General features: G+C 33.5%; 2 protein-coding genes across 3 annotated transcripts; one reads left to right on the top strand and one right to left on the bottom strand.

Annotated features, from left to right (window-relative positions):
• Nucleotides 1–808: 808 nt before the first annotated feature.
• LOC134234406 (uncharacterized) lies at nucleotides 809–2,714 on the bottom strand. The gene is made up of 5 exons (XM_062716470.1): nucleotides 2,595–2,714; nucleotides 2,323–2,419; nucleotides 2,067–2,198; nucleotides 1,867–1,931; nucleotides 809–1,718 (listed from the first exon to the last, which is right to left on the bottom strand). Exons 1-5 carry the CDS (start codon nucleotides 2,679–2,681, stop codon nucleotides 1,470–1,472), a joined length of 630 nt encoding a protein of 209 aa, XP_062572454.1. The 5' UTR covers nucleotides 2,682–2,714; the 3' UTR covers nucleotides 809–1,469.
• A 2,232-nt stretch (nucleotides 2,715–4,946) lies between these two features.
• LOC134234392 (WD repeat-containing protein 86-like) lies at nucleotides 4,947–19,960 on the top strand. Of its 2 annotated transcripts, none has more exons than XM_062716454.1 (4): nucleotides 4,947–5,986; nucleotides 16,204–16,339; nucleotides 17,641–17,744; nucleotides 18,376–19,960. In XM_062716454.1, the coding sequence occupies exons 1-4, from the start codon at nucleotides 5,204–5,206 to the stop codon at nucleotides 18,559–18,561; spliced, it is 1,209 nt and encodes a 402-aa protein (XP_062572438.1). In that variant the 5' UTR covers nucleotides 4,947–5,203; the 3' UTR covers nucleotides 18,562–19,960. The 2 variants fall into 2 exon arrangements, with proteins under 2 accessions (XP_062572438.1, XP_062572437.1); XM_062716453.1 differs by lacking the exon at nucleotides 17,641–17,744 and adding an exon at nucleotides 17,199–17,302 and having other exon boundaries at nucleotides 4,948–5,986.
• The last annotated feature ends 6 nt before the right edge of the window (nucleotides 19,961–19,966 follow it).

The raw sequence follows: 19,966 nt of genomic DNA, 5'->3' as shown, positions 1-19,966 counted from the left end.
AACAATACGAAGAAGATGGGTGAACATCACGTGCGAAAAGCCTACAGTATAACAAACATGAACATTTTATCGCTATTTTATCAATTTTTCCATCGATATTTGATCTAACATTAAAATATACTTAATGTAAAATATCTACGATTGCAAAAATCTTAAGAAGATCGAAATTATTTGCATGTGAAATATTTCCACACACTTTGAAGAGGGAGAAGGGTCATTTTCTCATCTAAATCGTTAACACTTCTTTCCGATATGATTGGGTCCTCGCTCTATTTTTTTTGTGTAAGTTAATCCAGAAAATTAGCAGAAAAAATATGCATTTTTACTTTACCAAAAATATAGAGCAAAGATTAACTGTACCTTAAAATATACTTGAATGGCATAACATTTGCGTCTTTTCGAGAATACTTGCAGTTAGAATTGAATAAATTCATTTGCATAGATTTTCAAGTTTTACAATAATGGGATTAAAAGTGGCAAAAATTGGTATAGATAAACTGACCCCTGATTTAGTTATGTACAGTGGCAATGTAGTTGAAATGGCCCATGTGTACTCTTGTGTATGTCTTTTTGTCCTTAATACTAGAAAATGATTCTCGTTTCCAGTCTCAACTTGCATAGAAATGTGGTTGAAACCATAGTGCTTAAACCCATTTCTGCATTCTATGTAGCTCGATCAGCGGTATAAATGCATGAAAGAAATCTTTAACATACGTAAAGTGAACTAGTCTTGAGTCAGAACGAGACAAAGATTAAAACAATGCCAATTTTCTTTTCAAAAGAACTTTATTTAAATGACAGGTAAACGAAAAGATGATTTTAATGCGGAAAAATGACTAAAACGCCGCTATCAAACAATAACTACAAAAGTTATGAAAAATGTGACTAAAACGCCACTATCAAATAATAACAACAAAAGTGATGAAAAATGTGACTAAAACGCCACTATCAAATAATAACTACAAAAGTGACGAGAAATGTGACTAAAACGCCCCTATCAAATAATAACTACAAAAATGATGAAAAATTTGACTAAAACGCCACTATCAAATAATAACTACAAAAGTGATGAGAAATGTGACTAAAATCTACTATCAATTAATAACTACAAAAGTGATGAGAACTGTGACTAAAACGCCACTATCAAATAACTACAAAAATGATGAAAAATTTGACTAAAACGCCACTATCAAATAATAACTACAAAAGTGATGAGAAATGTGACTAAAACGCCACTATCAAATAATAACTACAAAAGTGATGAGAACTGTGACTAAAACGCTACTATCAAATAATAACTACGAAAATGATGAAAAATTTGACTAAAACGCCACTATCAAATAATAACTACAAAAGTTATGATGATGATCATATGATGAAGCTTGAAAGAATTGTCACATCTAAAGTAATGGACTTGTTGTTTATGCATCAATCAGTGCTGTGCCTTGAACGTCCACTGCTGCAGTCATTCAGATATCACTGGTTTGCTGTAACACGGAGATCTCCCTGACTTCAGCTAATGTCCTGAAATTTGGACATAAAAAGTCATCAGGGTCACGATGACCAAACAGTTTTTTGAGCCTTGTCCCCATTCTCTCAAACAAGCCTGATCTTTGGAAGTGGAACGTTTGGCCTAACTTGTGTGTCTTGGCGGAATCCTCGCTGTTCTTGGCTAAGAAGTCTTTGGTTTTGGTGAGCTGCCTTTGAAATCGTTTAATCTGTGATTAGAAGAAATCAAATTGAAATCATTATGCAAAAAGTGAATGGGGATCTTTTTTTTTTTAAGCTGAACGACAAACACAGTACGTCATGAAATATACGTAATGCCAAAGCAGGATGCTCCTGAAGAAGTAAGCATGTACTTACATTGAAAATGACTTCCTCACTGTCTTTTAGAATTCGGAGGTATCTTTCAGCTGCCTTGTCTTTACCTAATGAAACCAAAAAAAAAATCCTTGATTGGAGCAATTCCGATTAACAGAAAGTCCTTTTACGCTTTGGCTCAAACCAGAAAGAAACAATAAGTAAACTTAGTTTTAAAAGACATAATTGACTTAATAACTTACCACTTTTGGCCAGATACAAAATATGCTGTGTCCACATTCTCTGAAGTGTATGTAAATCTGTCTCCGTAATCATATTCTTTTTCAAAGCTTCCATGAACAGATAGGCAAAGATAATGTACTTCTTCTGTTCATCTGATAAATAAAAATAGATTTTAAGAAAAAGGATTTATAGTACAATACATATGATCAGCTAATTCCTCATTGAATACTTTTTAAAGTAGAACATCTTGAAACGGTAATTTTATCATTGTCTTACCGGCAATGTCTTTCTTGTTTGAAAATGAAAATCCAACATCTTTGTTTGTAGTGTCTTTTCCGTAGAGGAAAATTAAAATTTGAAGAATGTGTTGTCTCTAAAAAAATGGAAATGTATAAACATTTTTTAGTATTTGTGCTTTCAAATTTCATTAATTGAAAGTTCATCAGAGTTATTAACTTTGCTTGTATGTTGTAAATTCATATATTGAAATGCTTCTTTGATATCGCTCAAATTTCTTAACAATCAGTTTTTTTTTAATTGGTACTTACTACTGGAGTCATGGTCCGTGTGTTTGTCTTGGACAAATACTGAAGCAGACTTGTCCTTAGACGTTGTTCCATTCTTTTGATTTCCATCTTAGCAAACGAAATAGGTTTCACAGACTTACAAAGTGTGTTTTTTCTTGCTGAACGACGAGAGTGGTTCGCAACCTTTATGACGTCAGAGTATTATGATGCATTTTCATTATGACATCATCGATAAAAGTAAAAATTGAAAACGGTTTTCATACGGGAAAATGTAGACAACATGTATTATTCAAAACAGATTATTATAATTACAACTCCCCGCTTGAAAAGTGGGAGTGTATATAGTAATCGGGATGTCCATCTGTCCGTCCCTACGTTTGTACGTCAGCCAGTTACACTTTGGGGTACCCTTCTCTTATCCGCAACTCCTCTTATAAATACCACTGATTGAAATTTAACGAAACTTTCATAGAATCTTTGTTACTTAGTGCTATTGTGACCTCCTATTTTACTTTTTGATCTGCCAAATATTTCGGGTTTCCAATGGCAAAACATGGACACTTCCATTATTATACCCCCGCTTGAAAAGCGGGAGGGTATATAGTAATCGGTATTTCCGTCCGTCTGTACGTCTGTCCGTCCGTACGTCCGTCCTTCCTTCCGTCTGTCCGTCCGTCCGTCTGTTACGCTTTTGGGTACCCATCTCTTATCCGCAACTCCTCTCATACCACTGAAGGAAATTTAATGAAACTTTCACAGAATCTTTATTACATATTGCCATTGTGCACCTCCTATTTTACTTTTTGATCTGACATATATTTTGGATTTTCCAGAGCAAAACATGGATACTGCCAATATATTCATATGGGAGGCGGGGGGTATCATTTAGTGAGCTCGTTGCTCATTTAGATATATATATATAGATATTCTTATCCGCAACTCATCCTTTACAACTGAAAAAAAATTTGATGATACTTTCAAGATTCATTATACCCCCCGCTTGAAAAGCGGGAGGGTATATGGTAATCGGTATGTCCGTCCGTCCGTCTGTCTGTTACGCTTTGGGGTACCCATCTCTTATCCGCAACTCCTCTTATACCACTGAATGAAATTTGATGAAACTTTCACAGAATTTTTATTACATATTGCCATTGTGCACCTCCTATTTACTTTTTGATCTGACACATATTTTAGGTTTCCCACAACAAAACATGGACACTGCCATTATATTCATATGGGAGGCGGGGAGTATCATTTAGTGAGCTCATTGCTCACAGTACCTCTAGTTTCATAATGCCATTATGCACCTCCTATTTTCCTTTTTGATCTGACACTTAATTCTGGTTTCCAGGAGCAAAACATGAACTTTGCCACTATAATCAAATGGGAGGCGGAGGGTATCATTTAATAAGCTCAGTGCTCACAGTAACTCTCGATTTCGAACAGTATTCAAACTTCATGCAAAATCTGGACGATATTATAAGGTACGGTCAACCTGACGTCACTGTATTAGAAATGGTGAGGAATTAAGTTTTAAAATGTAATATTTTCTGATAAAAAGTTGAAATCATAAAATGAAATTAATTTTAATCTAGAGGTACCGTGAACTATGATACCCCCGCTTTCGAAATGGTTATAATGTACTTCCAACTCTTCATGATGAGATTGTCATGAACAGTTGTAATTTACTACTTGTTACATAAAAAAGGAAGATGTTTAAAGTTAAGCGGATGTGTTTGTAATGTTGGTACAGTTCTCCGTCAAAACAAAATCTATATTAAAATTCCTCTTGGAAATCCAATACCCTTAATGATCTTGAATATATATATTTCCTATATCAATTGACTGATTAGAAATCGACCGATACGCATATTTCAAATTGATGCATACTCTTAGTGAATAGATATTTGCAAGACCTTGTTTGTTTTTACCCAGTCCGTTGCATGACAACGATACAAATATTCAAATTTTATCGATTCTGCTCTAAGTGATAGTGTTTTTATAACAAAATAAAGTCTATATCGATTTTTGTTAATGATATCGACATACTGTAACAGCTAGTGAGAACCCCGACATTAATGCCATATTGCAATGTCTCTAATTAGAGAAGATAAGAAAAAATAATTTGAAAGAACAATTCCACTGAATTCCTGACAATTCATATGAATTGCTCTATTCTTCTTAAAAAGTTATATCCATATTTCGTGAGCAGAAAATATTTATCACTCTAGAGGGTACAAACCTAGATATTTTTGATGAGATTTAAAGAAATTTGACAATTATTGATTACACCCTTAAAAGCAATTGCAGAAAATGAATAATTAATTTGAACTATCGATCTCAATCGTAGAAGCCTATTATTCCTCGCCATTCTAGCAGCACTTTCGATCGCATGGTCCCGGGACAAGCCGCTGAAGCAGAGTTAGAGTATCTGGCGGCAATCTATCGCAGTTCGCTTACGAAGGCAGAATTAGCTACCCGTTTCTGAATTGGTGTTCGCTTTAGACATAACAGACCACACCGAACAGACGACAAAGATGTCAATTCATCTGAGTTTTAGCTGATACTTAGAGACTTGAAAGTGATATATATTTGTTCAGGGAAAAAAGTTGTGAAAAAAAAGAATTAAGATGGGAGGTTGTGGTTCGAAAAAGGCAAATCAGAAAGATCTTTTACTAGAGAGTATTGAAGCCCACGAAAAAGGCATCAATTGTATGGCTTTAAGTGAGGATGGTTCCGTCTTGGCTACTGGAAGTGAAGACAGATCTTTACGACTCTGGTGCACGAAGACCAGTCAGTGTGAGTGTATAGGGACGTTACGAGGACATGAAGATTACATAACTTGTATCCTCATCGAGGATTGTTACGTTCTGACCGGAAGTGCCGATAAAACTCTCAGAAAATGGGATGTAAGTACTTTGGAGTGCGTTTTGGTCTGTCGTGGACATACTTCGGTTATATACCGCATGATCTGTACAGGGGACTTTATTTTCACGAGTTCCTACGACAGAACGGCCAGGTGCTGGGATTTCGACAATGGGGAATGTTTGAGAGTTTTCAGGGGACACAAGCGAGGGGTTTATCCCTTGATATTTATACCCGCAGACGACGATGAAATGGATGATGACGTTGATCCCGATGGAAGTAAAGACATTCTAATTACTGGATCCGCCGACTGCACGGCAAGATCCTGGAATTTCGAAACAGGACAATGTCTTAAGGTATTCAAAGGAAAAGACCGCGACGGCAACAATGTGGGACACACAGGGGCGATAACCTGTATGGCGACGGATGCCCTTGGGCGAATTTTGTTTACCGGAAGCACAGATAATACCGTCAGGAGCTGGAATCTTCTGCGTGGGGAACAGTTAAAGGTATTTTCCGGCCACACTGGTTCCGTCATCTGTATGCAGGTTGGTATCTCCTGGAAAAGCTATACATGTAGTCCAATAACACCTATTATAGATAAATCTTTTTGTGTGTTCGCACAATTGTTGTGTTTTCTTCTGATTCTTACCTTTGATCCCCGTAGACGAACACTCTTACAAAGATTTCAAAATAAACGTTTCTGTTCTTCATATTTGTAACAATTTTATCATCTCCAAAAACACAATTTTCAAAACCAATAACACGATTGTAGGAACTGAATTTCACTTAAGAATTATTGTTAAGACCAAGGTCAAGGGATATGTTGAAAGCCCTGACAAAAATTTTTCGGAAATACAGGCAATATTTCATGAGTAAATAATTTTCAAAATCCAGTATTTAATCTCTGATTATGAATCTTTTTAAGTTTTATGAGAATATTTGTAATCTAAAAGTTTTAGGTGAAGAAAATGCATATTGTCAAAATTTTTTGTCCCCAAATTCCATGAAACAATGCTATTTTTTCCGAACGGTATTAAACTCGTTCATCATATTTTGCTTTTTCATCTGTATTATCAGTTTAATTTATCAAAAACATTAATTAAGAATCTATATGCAGTTATGAATAACGCATACGCATGAATTCCAAAATAAGCAAATTCCATTGTTGACCGACCCAGCATTCCAAGAATTCTCCGAAGTTCTACTTTACTGTGCGCTGCAGGGAAAGACATCTCAATATCCGGTACATAAAAATAGCAGCACGACGCCCGATGCGGGGAAGGATATAATTGCACTGTCATTTACGCGGGTTATAGTTTTTTTTCCATTTTCAGGTTAGAATTCATCAACTTTTTTGTGCATTAACCTTTTCTATAATATTTAAACTAGGTTTACTTTTCAATTGATGCAGTGAATACTTAATATGTATTGATCGGAATTTCATCAATTAAAGTCATGTAAAAAAAAAAACGAATAAATTATAGAACAGGAAAAATAAATAACACAATGTTTCCTGTTAGTCAAAATCAAAATTACTTTTGCAAGCTTCAGCTTAACCTTTGTTTAGACTTCTATCTTTTTTTCTGAAGAAAAAGCAAAAGTAGTTGGTACACCAATACCAGTTCGCATTTTTAGCTCACCTGAACCACCCCGTCCCCAAAAATGAGCTCACTTGAATTTTTCTGGTCTATCAGAAACAATTTAGATTTTGTCCTCAGATTCCAAACAAAAATTAAACCATACATTCCGTTTGTCCAAAATAAAACAAAAGCCTAGGCTTACGGTTTTTCATAATGTAAACAATACAAAATGTAAAATGTAATTCTGAACCTAATTAATCGTCATGCAGTGTGGATTCAAGATTATTCTTAAAACTTTGATTTGTCAAAATCCGACGCAACTCGGGTGATCATTATATTGCCCATGGGCATTTTTCACGATTTTACAGTTATATCAAACTTGTTGGACATTAACTTATTTCTACGTGTTCTATCATCCCAAAATAAACATCAAAATAAACCCAAAACGAAATGTTTCCTGATGACAAATAAACGGAATCCAGATAATTATTATAGTATGACATTTTACAGAGCTTCTAATAAATTGACGCACTTTCGTTCTTTACGACCTGAATTAGACATTTTCTTTGATGTGGCAGTGTAGACCTGACAATTAGTCATATACTATATATAGTTGTTTATAACTTTTTCTTGGATTTGGGGGAAAAAGTAAAGTCAGACGAATTTTTATTTACATGTATATTTTAAGGTCACGTGATCTGGCCTATTGTTATCCATGTTTGTTTGTAGTTGTCTTTCGCTCCTTTCGAGTTCTCTATGACTACAAAATTAATTATATTCTATTTTGTCTTTAAAATGATAACTGTATCAGAATTAATCCACTTTTTTCTTCAGTCGTGCATAATAACAAGATAAGAAGTAGATGAATGCTCCGCATTTTTTGAAAATTACATAAACTTTCAAACATCTTCGTGTTCTTAGGAACACAATTTTACTGTCGATTAAACTGATATAAAAGTTAAACAATGGTTTTTCAAAAATATCATCATGGCTTGGTGCTGATTTTAAACGATTATTGGTTTAAAGAAAAAGAATATCTACCAAGGGGGTGGGGAGCGCTACCAAAAGACGTTTCCTCAACAAGCTGCTTTGTGTTACTGATGCGATCGTTTTGGATATCAGGCTTCTCTTTTTACAGAATACATGTATGAAACAATATGAGCCTAATGGGCACATTTAATGGAACATTTTTCTTTTCCATTTTAAAATTTTTTGATTGTAATTTTTTAATTTGAATTATTTAGAACCTTAACTTTATCATTTCCAAAGTTTGGTATATGTAATTACTTCCTGATGACTTTGACCTAAATTACTATCACAGGGTCATTTTTCTGGTTTCTTCTCTTGGGAATGACACATAGCAGCCAAGGGGTAAATTGTCACACGTCGAATCTCAAAGATATAATCTTGTTCATAATCCAGCAGTGTAAATTGATTTAACATTTCATTAATAATTAATGCTATGTTAGGCTTTGATCAAATACTTGTCCGATTATACCATACGTGTTAACATCTATATCATTAGGCAAGACATGACAAATTATTTATAAGCATTTCATTAGATAAAAAATATCATACCTGCTGTTTGGAAAACCAACCCTATAATGGACTGCATTTTGTAATATAGCCTAAAAGTCATGCAACATTGTATTTAACTTGCTTGCTTAAATACATTCAATATCAGTTCCCTTGTCAAGGAAATAAATAATTCATCTCAGTAAACTGGAATTGAGTAACTTCTGGTATGTGCCCAAAGAGGGAAGCGTGTAATTTAGGTGTACTAATCATCCGCTCTTAATATCGGTCACTAAAAATATTAAAATAAAATAATCAAAACTGATTTTCATCAACAGCAATAGAATTAGACAGTATAAAGTATCAAACTGTCTAATCATGATAGAAATCTGAGAAAGAGAATAGAAGGAGCAATAGCAACATGAAATTAAAGACATGAGGTACAAACCGTTTTACATTCAACTTATCATTAATTAATCACTGTTTTTTCTTTTAGACGAAAAGTGTCATACCTGGTATTTCTTTTTTTTATGAAAGCCAAATATAGAATAATCGAAATAATAATTGTAAAACATGGATGTCAAAAAATAAATCAAGGCAAAATTCTTCAATGACTGAATATTACAAATTTATTGTAAACGTGATTATTTGCATTATAAACTATAAAATATGTATGTACGGTTCACCTTTAAAAAAGTATCAACTTACAGTATCATATAAATAATATTTTAAAGTCAAAAATCAAAAATTCTTTCAAGAATCGAACTCCCACTATACCAAACCACTGGGACACGCTGACATTCCTAAATACTTATTATTAGAAGAAATACGAAACTGACATTCAATTTTCATAGTTGACGTACTTCCTTTCGAAATAATATGACAACTAGTAAACGATCTCTAACTTGAAACAAATCCGTTTCAAACACTGTACATTATTGGTTCAATAGTCAACGGGATCAAATGTTTTGGTTACTGTAAAATACTCAAAGCATTTTTTTTTTTTCATTTAGAATTCAAGAAGAATTTTTCTTTGGAGATACATTGTCTGTATGCAAACATACACATCTAAACATAGTTCAGATAAAGACCTTCGGGAAAAAATGCATAAGCAGAAAAAGAAGACTATAAAATATACATTACAGATATGTAGACGCGAAGCATACTTCTTTATGTAAAACTTCATTAAACTTTAATTTCTGACAAAGATATTCAGGAATGAAAAATATGAAGATCAAGAAAATAAAGTTTTTGAAATATACATAAGGCCCTGTCACACCGAGCTGCGTCCACACGGAGTCATTACCGCGTTGTAAAATTTTTAAAATCGCCGTGGCATCGCAGGGAAATTGCTCAAATTTCTGTAGTATTTTCATACCCTGAAGATCTCACGGCGACCGACGCGTTTCTACTGCCTTCTCACGGCGTTCCATTGCGTTTCCACGGAGATCTCCTCGCGATTGACTGCGCTTCCACGGAGTTTTCACGGCGTGATAGGAGTTGTCACCTCGCGTTCACGGCGTTCTTACTGCGCTGGCTGCGTTCACAATACGTTCACAATGCGCTCTTCACACCCATGGATATATTCAGAAGGAGTGTAAAATATTTTTGTTTAAAGATTCAAATTACATGATGAAAAGACTTCTATTCATCTCAAGAAATATAATTTTAAATTAAAAATGATCCATTAGAATAATTCAGTACTTAATTATTAATCGTCTTATTATGTTCCCCAAACGAAGTTGGGGAACATATTGTTTTTACTCTGTTTCTTATTATTATTATTATTATTATTATTTTTCTTCTTCTTCTTCCTGGGTACTTTTTTGTCCGGGTATGATCTTGTAAACTGTACGTCCGATGTAGGTAAAACCTTTTTAGGGTCAGTAGACATGTTATGTAGATTTGCGGAATCAAGGTCATTTTGCGCGCACGTGCTTGCAAGAGCGTGCACGTGCAACACGTGAAATGACCAATATAATGGATATTGCCGTAACTTTTCTATTTTTTGATGATTTTTTTGGAAACTCATAATGTAAGGATACATTAGTAATATAGACAAGATGACATGGTCAAAATAGCAAGATCTCACGTGCATGCACGTGCGCTTCGCTCTGATTGGCTGAAACTAAAGTCTCAATATCTTTCTTGTTTTTTGACAAAATCCTTTGAAATTTTGAACATAGCCATGCATTAGGATATCCTACAACATAATATATAGCAATTATCATAAAAACACGTGCATGCACGTGCGCTGCAATCTGATTGGCTGAAACTTTAAATAGCTATAACTCACGTGGTTTACAACCAAACAGAGTGGGATTTGGATCATAGATAGATATAATGGACTTCTACAAGAAGGTATGGTCACCATGCACATGCATGCACGTGCGTGTACATGCGCTGCAATCTGATTGGCTTAAAATTTAAACAGCTATAACTCCCTTGGTTTACAATCAAACGGGGTGGGATTTAGAACATAGATAGATGTAATGGACTTCTACAAGATGGTATAGTCACCATGCTCATGTATGCACGTGCGTGCACGTGAAAAGAGTAAAATAGCAAATACACTTAAATGAGCGTATTTTTTAATACTTTTGGATTAAATACTTTAATATTTAGTATATCAAAATATATAGATTGTGTAGACAAGATGATATGGTCATTACGCACATGCATTCACATGCGCAAGCGTGCAATGCTTAAATTTGAATGAACTTGGTACACATCTGGGTAAACGTTGTTAAAGTCTTAAATGCATAGAGTTTGTCCTATTTAATGAAGCCTCCAGGGAATATGGCACCAAAAGGGAGTTGGGGAGCGTTTGGGGAACATCTGTAACGGTCCCCGTTACAATTAGCACTAGTTATTAAAATCCTTCTTTTTTCCAATTTTATCGATTGATATGTACCGGTACATGTAGATATAGTTTCCTTGATTTCATTATGTAATATGTATGTAAATCTAAAAAGATCTGAAAAGTTATTTAATCGCAACACCACTGAAATAACAGAACAAGTTCTAGTGTTATTTTCTCTCTTCAGTTTTATTCTAATTCTCCTAGTGCAACAATTACTAGAATCATTGCTGATCAAATATGAGACCATTGCTCTTGTTCTGTGAGTTGGTTGACAACGCCGTGAAAGCGCACAGTGATTGCCAACGGACGCTGTAGAAACGCGATGGGACCGCAATTATCGCAGTGACAACTCCGTGAACATTGTCGTTGTGTAATCGCAGTCAAAAAAATAACAAGACGATTAATCGCATCACAAGCGCCGTGAAAGCGCGGTAGAAACGCAGTGACATCTCCAAGGACTCCGTAGAAACGCAGTCTACTATCAATGCGTTCATGCTGCGATCATGTGCGTCTTCACGGCGTTCGCACGGAGCTCGCACTGCGTTGTTGGAGATCTCACCGCGATGCTACGGCGATCATACTGCGTTTCTACTGCGCTCTTATCAGACCGCGATCGCACGGCGCGTACTTTGTGCATGCCTAACGTGATCGCCGTCCCTTGGCGTTCTAGAGGACCCTACGGCGTACAGTGGAGATCTCGCCGCGTTGTCACGGCACTGTAGGAGACTCTACTGCGATCATCTCGGCGTTTTGCATTTTTTATGGACGCCGTGCGATCGCCGTGAGGACGCAGTCCCGGTGTGACGGGGGTTTAAGAGATAAATACGAAACACAATCGATTTGGCTTTTGGTCCTCTTGTTGAATATTTGATCAAAACATGACGACGTTGTTAATAATGCTCCTGATAACAAGAATAGGTAACTGAGGTATTCATTTAAACATGTGAATATTCAATTGATTTCCGTTAACTACGGAGAGACACACATAATTCATAAAAAAATTATATGTTTTAAAACAATGTCATTGCAATATATCACTTCTTTTAAGATATATCTTCACCTACACTTAAGTCTGCTGTTTTAATTTCTTTTTTAAATATCGAAAATTTCTACCATTTATATTACTGCTACAATGTCACTTTAGAAGGTCCCAATACACGTAGAATTATTTCTTTTGATAATCTGTGTATTGTGCCGGATGATGAAAAAGCTGTCGATAATCATTAAAGCGAACAAAACAAGAACTCAGTATTGATGGGCATTAGTGGCACTTTATCATGCTGTACCTGTGTTTCAATATACCTATAACCAAGGCGTGACTATGGAATCAATATTGTCTCAATTATAGCCCATCGATCGACTAGTGAGCAATGGAATCATTTGGAGGCCTTAAAAGCTCCGGTCTTTGTTTCTTGTTTTCAATGCCAGTCAAAGCCCCCATCCTTATTTTATTGTTCTTCTGTATGACGTAGGTCTTGGCTCTTGATATTCTAAGCTTCCATTCTAAGGAGACATTATATTTCTTGTAATTGAAAATCCAATATATTCAAAGACTCCACAGATTTTTGACGAGCCTTTCCTTTACGGACAAACTCTGACAGAACATTTATCTCATTTTAATCAAGAAGCTTTATTAAAACATCATTGAATTCCTCATTTTGAAGAGTTGTTAATTGGTGACTCAACTTTGTTAAAGATATAAATAATAATCTAAAAAACACTAAAAACTCTTCCCTGACATTATGGAGGCTCGAATTTATTTTATTACAGAACCACTTTTTATGTAAATATCAAATATTAAAAAAAACAAACAAAAAAAAAACCGAAACTTTCCTATCAATATAGTATGACACATAAAACGTATGTATACGTAAGTTGCAATTGTGACTGTTCCTTTGCTAAACGCCCGGCATTAAAAGTAAATGTCACGGGTCTTTCGGATGAACTTTAAAAACTGAAGCCAGGTGCGATGTTAGGTGTTGGTACAATAAAGACCCCTTACTACGCTCTTGTGGGTTGTTGAAAACAATCGCATATTCTGGAGGCTCGGCTCGGAAATTATGTAACCGGATGTCAAAATTTTAAACTGAATGCAGTATTTCCTATATTTTTTAAAGAACGGAATGTCCCATCTAGAGGACCTGTTAGGTGGTATCATTACATGCAATATAGTGAAGCTCCACAAACTACAAATATGAAAACATCCTACGTTTAATAGGATATACTTGAAAAGACGCCTACTTAACACATTCGAGACATTTTCCGATTGTACGTAAGGCCCAAGAAAAGTTGCCATTGTACGAAAGTCGAATATGTTTGCTGTAAAAGTTTTTCATTTATTTCATTGTTTAAAGTCTGCTCGTGTCAAAGAAGCTTATTTGCTCATGATCTAAACTTCGTCTATTTAACAGGTTTACAGGATTTTTAATCCTGGAAAAAAAGAGACAAAAAGAACGAAAAGAAAATTGCAAGAAAAAGTAAACTACTGTAATATTTTATAGCAGTTACAAAAAAAAAATCGTTTCTATATTTTAAAGTTGACCGAAACATTATAAATGTTACAGATTGTGTTTTATCCTGTTTTTTTCTTTGCCGTGCACGGTTTTTATAAGGAAGGAATAATGTCTGTAAAAACTGTTGTAAGAGTACACGTACATAGTCAAGAATAATTGAAGATCTGAACAATTCAGCATGCCCCATGTACGTGTATGCTGGATTATTGTTTAAGTTTGTTCCTAAAACAGCAAAGGTTTTTCAAAGAAGAATACTTATGTAAAACATGCACAATTCATATCCACAAAACGGTGCACTTTTTATTTCTTGTGCAATGTCACCAAAAAGTTCTGTAGTGTGCTACCATAAAAATTTGTTTGCTAAAATAAGTCAATGTTGTTTTTGGTTCAGATCGATATATTTGGTTTATATTTTCAGATCTATAATCTGTAGAAGCCTTGTATATTGTAGCTGAGTCTTTTGATAGATTTTTAAAAAACTTTTTATTCTGTTCACTGCTAGGTCCGCGACCGTGACTTTAAATGAAACATTAGATAGCAAAAATACCAGTCACATAGGTTCATTTGATCAGTTTTGTGATCCGTAGAATTAATAAGTGGAAGGCCCTTAATCTCAATTGAGTACAGAAATGCAGCTTAAGGCTCAAATCTTCATACATGAGTTTTGTTAAATCACAGCTACATGAACCTTTATAATTGTGCCTCTTGAAAAGCTGCAATACCAGTAACTGTAGGTGTATGTGCACTTGCTCATAAAATGTTTGGGTGTTATTTTAGCTAAAATCTATATTTTGAGTATTGATTAGCTAAAACTTTTAAAATAGCTTTATGTACTTGTACTTATACTTTTATACTAAAATATATATTATAATAATATATTTCTCTTTTACTGGTATATACATATAGTGAGTTTTCTCACAATACGTGCTAAAGGGAAATTAATGTAGTTTGCTTTTATGCAACTTTCTGTTGTAAAATGTAGATATTGTTTGAACCTGAATTTTGAATAACTGAAAAAGTCGAAAGATAAGAGGTCGAAAATCAATACAGTATATGGAAAAAAAAATATAAGGACGATCAAATATACCAAATACTTAGTACTAAGCAATGACTTCGTGTGGTTTAAATGAACACATTGGTTTTGTTTTCTCTAAATTCGATTTTGTTCCTCCATTTATTCTTTCTTTACAACTTATAGACTAATTTACATAAATTTCTGTAGATTCTGCACATCAATACAAATTCCAATATTGTATCTTTTGTGTTTGGGATTACTCATTGATATTGTCTTCTGTCCAATCATATTAATTTACACGAATAAAGTATCATTCGAGTTAAATTGAAAACACTCATTTAAACTATTTTTTTAATGTAACAGAATAACAAAAAACAGTTCAGTGTAAACATGTCCGTTTACATCGTTCAACGACCTTCGAAATTGTTTTTTTTTCACTCCATCAAACATGATTATTTCATGGGCTAGGCCATTTATTTGTTTTTATTTCCCATGATAACAATTGTCCTCTGCACTGTATTATGAATACAAAGAAATACCCCATTACGGTTCTTATATCGCTGATATATGATGTTTGAGAATGACAGATGCATTCGGATGATTAATGAGAAAATAATTAATTTGAAATCCTATTACTTTTTGTTCACCGATATTTCTTCTTCACTATCTACCATTATTTTCTTGCAATTATTATTATATATAATAACAAAAATAATGATATTCTTTATTTAATCTGAGCAAAATAATTAATTTGAAATATTACACAAACACAGTTTTTGTAAAATTTAACAGTAAAACCATGTCACATTAACAAAAATTTTATAACGTGCTTATCTAAATGATAGGGAAAATATTACCATGTGAAGATATATACAAATTTTGCACCTCATATTAATTGAATTTATTCACAGATTAATTTAATATGATTGATTTATTTACCGATGATTGTTTTTCCGCCCACTAAATACTAGTATTGTGCATTTAACATTCAGGAAGTGACATGTCCCTCCAGTTTATGTCATTCTTGTTACCAAAAAGAAAATGTTAAAATAAAAGTTATCACTTTCCTATCTACCATTATTTTCTTGCAATTATTATTATATATAATAACAAAAATAATGATATTCTTTTACGTTGTTAGTACATGTATTGATCAATTCCTCTTCACTTCCTTCCAATGTGATAACGCAAATGTAATGTATGGACAACATTTTTTAATGTAATGTTATGAGGGAGATATTTTCCAGAAATTGTTCAGTGTTTTTTTTTCTTACAGATTGTTAACAAGATAATGTACACCGGAAGTTCCGACCATACTGCGCGCGCTTGGGTGACTGAATTTGGTGATTGTACCAGGATATTCAAAGGTCACAAGCACACAGTCAGTGTTATTAAGGTCAAAGATGGACTAGGTATGTCTAAAAATAGTATAAATGAAATATTCCAGATAATCAATTAAAGGTTGGATACAAGTGTTGCCTCCATTGGAAATTGTTGTTAAATTGTTAATTTTTGTTATGCAAAATAATTCTATTATAATTATAATAAATAAACATTAAATCCGAAATTCAAAAGATATTTTGTTTACAGTTGCATCGAATGTTTTAAGCATTCACCAATATATTGTAAGCCAATTGCATTAAAGTTTCAGTGACCTTTTCTGATTACGTCAACGTCATTTACGATATGTATATATGCTTTGAGTCGAACAGCAAATGTATGTATGAAAGCAAATGTCTACAAAGCAAATATGTATACATATTTGTATCAAGGATCGCTAAATGTTTAAAATTCTTTTCCTTTAGACAGTACTAGAGGTAACACTGAAATAATTGCTGTACTAACTACACATCTGCATGTTAAGGAGCAAAATATTAAAACAAAAGTTTCTTTAAAAGGTTGACAATTTTCCTAAACATCATTGATGCGGTTTACTTATACAAACATAACAGAAATTCATCTCCCAGCTCTAATTTCTCCTAATATCAAACCTAACAAACAATCAGTAGGATCTAAGGACATCGGAAAGCACGATGATTTTTTAAACAGCCTTTGTAATTGTGTTCAGATATTGAAAGCGACCTAAGAGGCTAAAAACTGAATTATTATGGCAAATTTGGACGCGAATGTAAAAAAATAAGCGTATGTGGTTAAAAAAAAGTTAATTAAAAAGTAATAGATTTTAATATTCAGGATGAGAATCTAACTTAAGGAGTTTTTGATGGATATTTTAAAATAAAGATGAAGATAAAAGCTGCTCTATAATTTCAGTTTACACAGCATGCGGAGATGCATGCGCAAGAGTTTTTGATGCAAAGTCTGGCACTTTGAAACGAGAGTTCAAAGGTCACAATAACACAGTGACAGCTTTACAGGTCCGTTAGCGATTGTCGTTTATGTATATATATTTTTTAAACTAGAAAGTTACTATTTAGCTTTTTATAGATGTCTTCAGCTTCTCTTTAGACTTTATCTTTCACATTAATACCTCTTGTAGTTTCTATGAAAATTAATCTTGCAATTACTAATTTTTACAATGTAAAGCATTTTTTTTTAACTTTGATATTTTGGAATGTCTACAAGTACAAAAATTCTTCATGTCGAAATTTATTCTAAAATCTTTATTTGTTAGCTTGTGCAAGATAAATTTTCGGCAGTTAGATACTTTGATAAATTTCTGAAGATTTTGTATCTCTATCATTGCCTCTTTAAGTGTACACGGGGTCGGGTGATTGTACGATAAGAAGCTACGATGCCAAATCAGGCGATTTGAAAAAAGTATTTATTGGTCACGAGTTTGCAGTTACCGCCCTTGAGGTAACAACCGCTATGTTGCAAAGCCAAAGCATGTTGGTTAGTGTGTTTGTCTGATGCATGCTGGGATAATGTCTTTGTCTAATGCATGCTGGGATTATGCTTTTGGCTCTTGCATGTTGGGTGGCAAGCTTGAAAACTATCTAAAAGGGTTCATAACATCGTATGCGACTGTCACTGGTCTGCTTTTTTGCTGTACAAAAGCTACTAACAGTATGTTTAATATTAATTCCTGATTTTATACTTGGTTAAATTGCACCATGTTTGACTTTTAACACTTTTTCACCTCTGTAACATTTCCTGCAAGCAAATAGTAATTGCACTGTTGCTAATTGTGTAAATATTGTATTCATGTTGTGTGCACATCTTAATTTTCTTGTTGTGAAGGTGTTGTTTATAATTAAGTTCTTACGAAAGTACAGTTTTGACCATTTAATATATTTTTTTAAAAATTACATTACCTCAATTTTCTACATCAAAATAAGTTGTTGAATAAGAAATTTTTACTTGATAAAAAAATATTAAAATGAGTATAAAGCGGTGCAAGTACAGTGTACTTGTGAAATGCGTGAAATAGGTTTTTTTTTTGGTAGCATTATTGTAATGTCGTGTCTCAATTTGTACAACCATATAGGTAGTTGGCGGGAAACTGTTCACTGGATCATATGACGGGTTCTTGAAAGTTTGGGACGCAACCGGAATCAAGGACGACACAACATTCGGAAAGGACGAGAACAAAAACGAAAAAGAAAAGGTCGAAAAACAACAGAAAGTGGACAATAATCAAAATGGAATCGACAACAAGATCATGATTGACTGACCGATACATGGAAAAATTCTAGATTTGCACATATTGGGAGCGTTTAACTGCAATAATGGAAAATGAGAAAAGAAAAAAAAACTTTGATAAAGTGGTTATTTTTTTTTCCATATGTGTATAGAATTGTTATACTTGTATCATGTATATTTATATATATAGAATGATTACCACATTTAGATGTGTTGCTATGCTGTCATCTCCATTGTAATATTGTAATATACTCTATTTTGATTGTTGACATACAAGATCCTTTTTGTCACATTTGGGATAATGCCACTTTATGTATCCTTTATTTAATCCGGGGAAAAAACTAAACCCGTATGTAAATGTATTTTATGATAATCTACCAAGATATACAAATATCTGTATTTTTATAATTCAATGCATTCCTTTTGTATTGGCAGACATATGGCTTTAGGGTTGTTTTAAATTAACAACATACTGAGTATCGATGACAATCTTTTTCACTTCTCTCTTTTCATTAGTTGTTTTCGTTGTGCAATACTGTTTAGCTAGCGAATTGAGGCAGATTTTCGCAGCAGGAATGATTTGTATCACGGTCTACTACATTATATGAATTGACCCCAAGCACTAGCTTCATCAATTATGAACTATTGTATTGATTCGTGTCATGCAGTTTGGAGCTAGGTTGCATAATCCCGATTGATTTATGTTATTTGGTACTTAATTTTGTTATGAATGTTTACACAAGTACATTTTTTCATTCAATGTCAATTATTATCTTTTTGTATTCGTTTATTATTGCAACATAATTTTATTACTTTATTTAGAAGTCTGGGTACACATGTAACCGCGTTATCCTCGAGCTGTTTCTGATAATGAATGAACTTTGTATCTCGGAGCAAACCGTCCTTTAGGAAAAATGTTCTTTGACAATCGTGATTTTATAATGTTGACATTTTTGCAGGGATTTCTTTTCTCATATCGGAATTTTATAATGAGACAGTTGGAAGAACATACAGTAAATACAAAAATTATTAACCGTTTCGAATATTATACCCTGTCACGTGCCGTCCACTCAAAGCAAGCTCATTTCAAAATTATTAACTTAAAACGTAAGCATTATAAAAAACATTTTCGATGAAATATTCTGAAAATATTTTGATACAAAAAATTTAACCTTTGTATGTTATCATGGTCATGATCATTTGTCTAATGTGTATTCAAAGACAAGAACACCGCTGCATTGTAGAACATTACAAATTCAAATTTACTGTATCCATTTATGTTGGTAAATATTTGTACGTTGACAATAAGCACGTTAAAATTTTTTTCTTCTGATAAAAAGTGCAATGATTATATAGATCATAAGTTGAAAAATATTGTATGTGAATTTTCTCTGTGCAGAATATTGCAGTTTTTTTGTTAAATTTCAACTGATATC

The sequence above is a fragment of the Saccostrea cucullata genome, unplaced genomic scaffold (genome assembly GCF_032062105.1).
Source record: "Saccostrea cucullata isolate Sc308-1 unplaced genomic scaffold, CSIRO_AGI_Scuc_v1 ctg18, whole genome shotgun sequence".
Lineage (NCBI taxonomy): Eukaryota > Metazoa > Mollusca > Bivalvia > Ostreida > Ostreidae > Saccostrea > Saccostrea cuccullata.
Note: the sequence above shows the minus strand (reverse complement) of the source record. Positions and strands in the feature narration are given on the sequence as shown.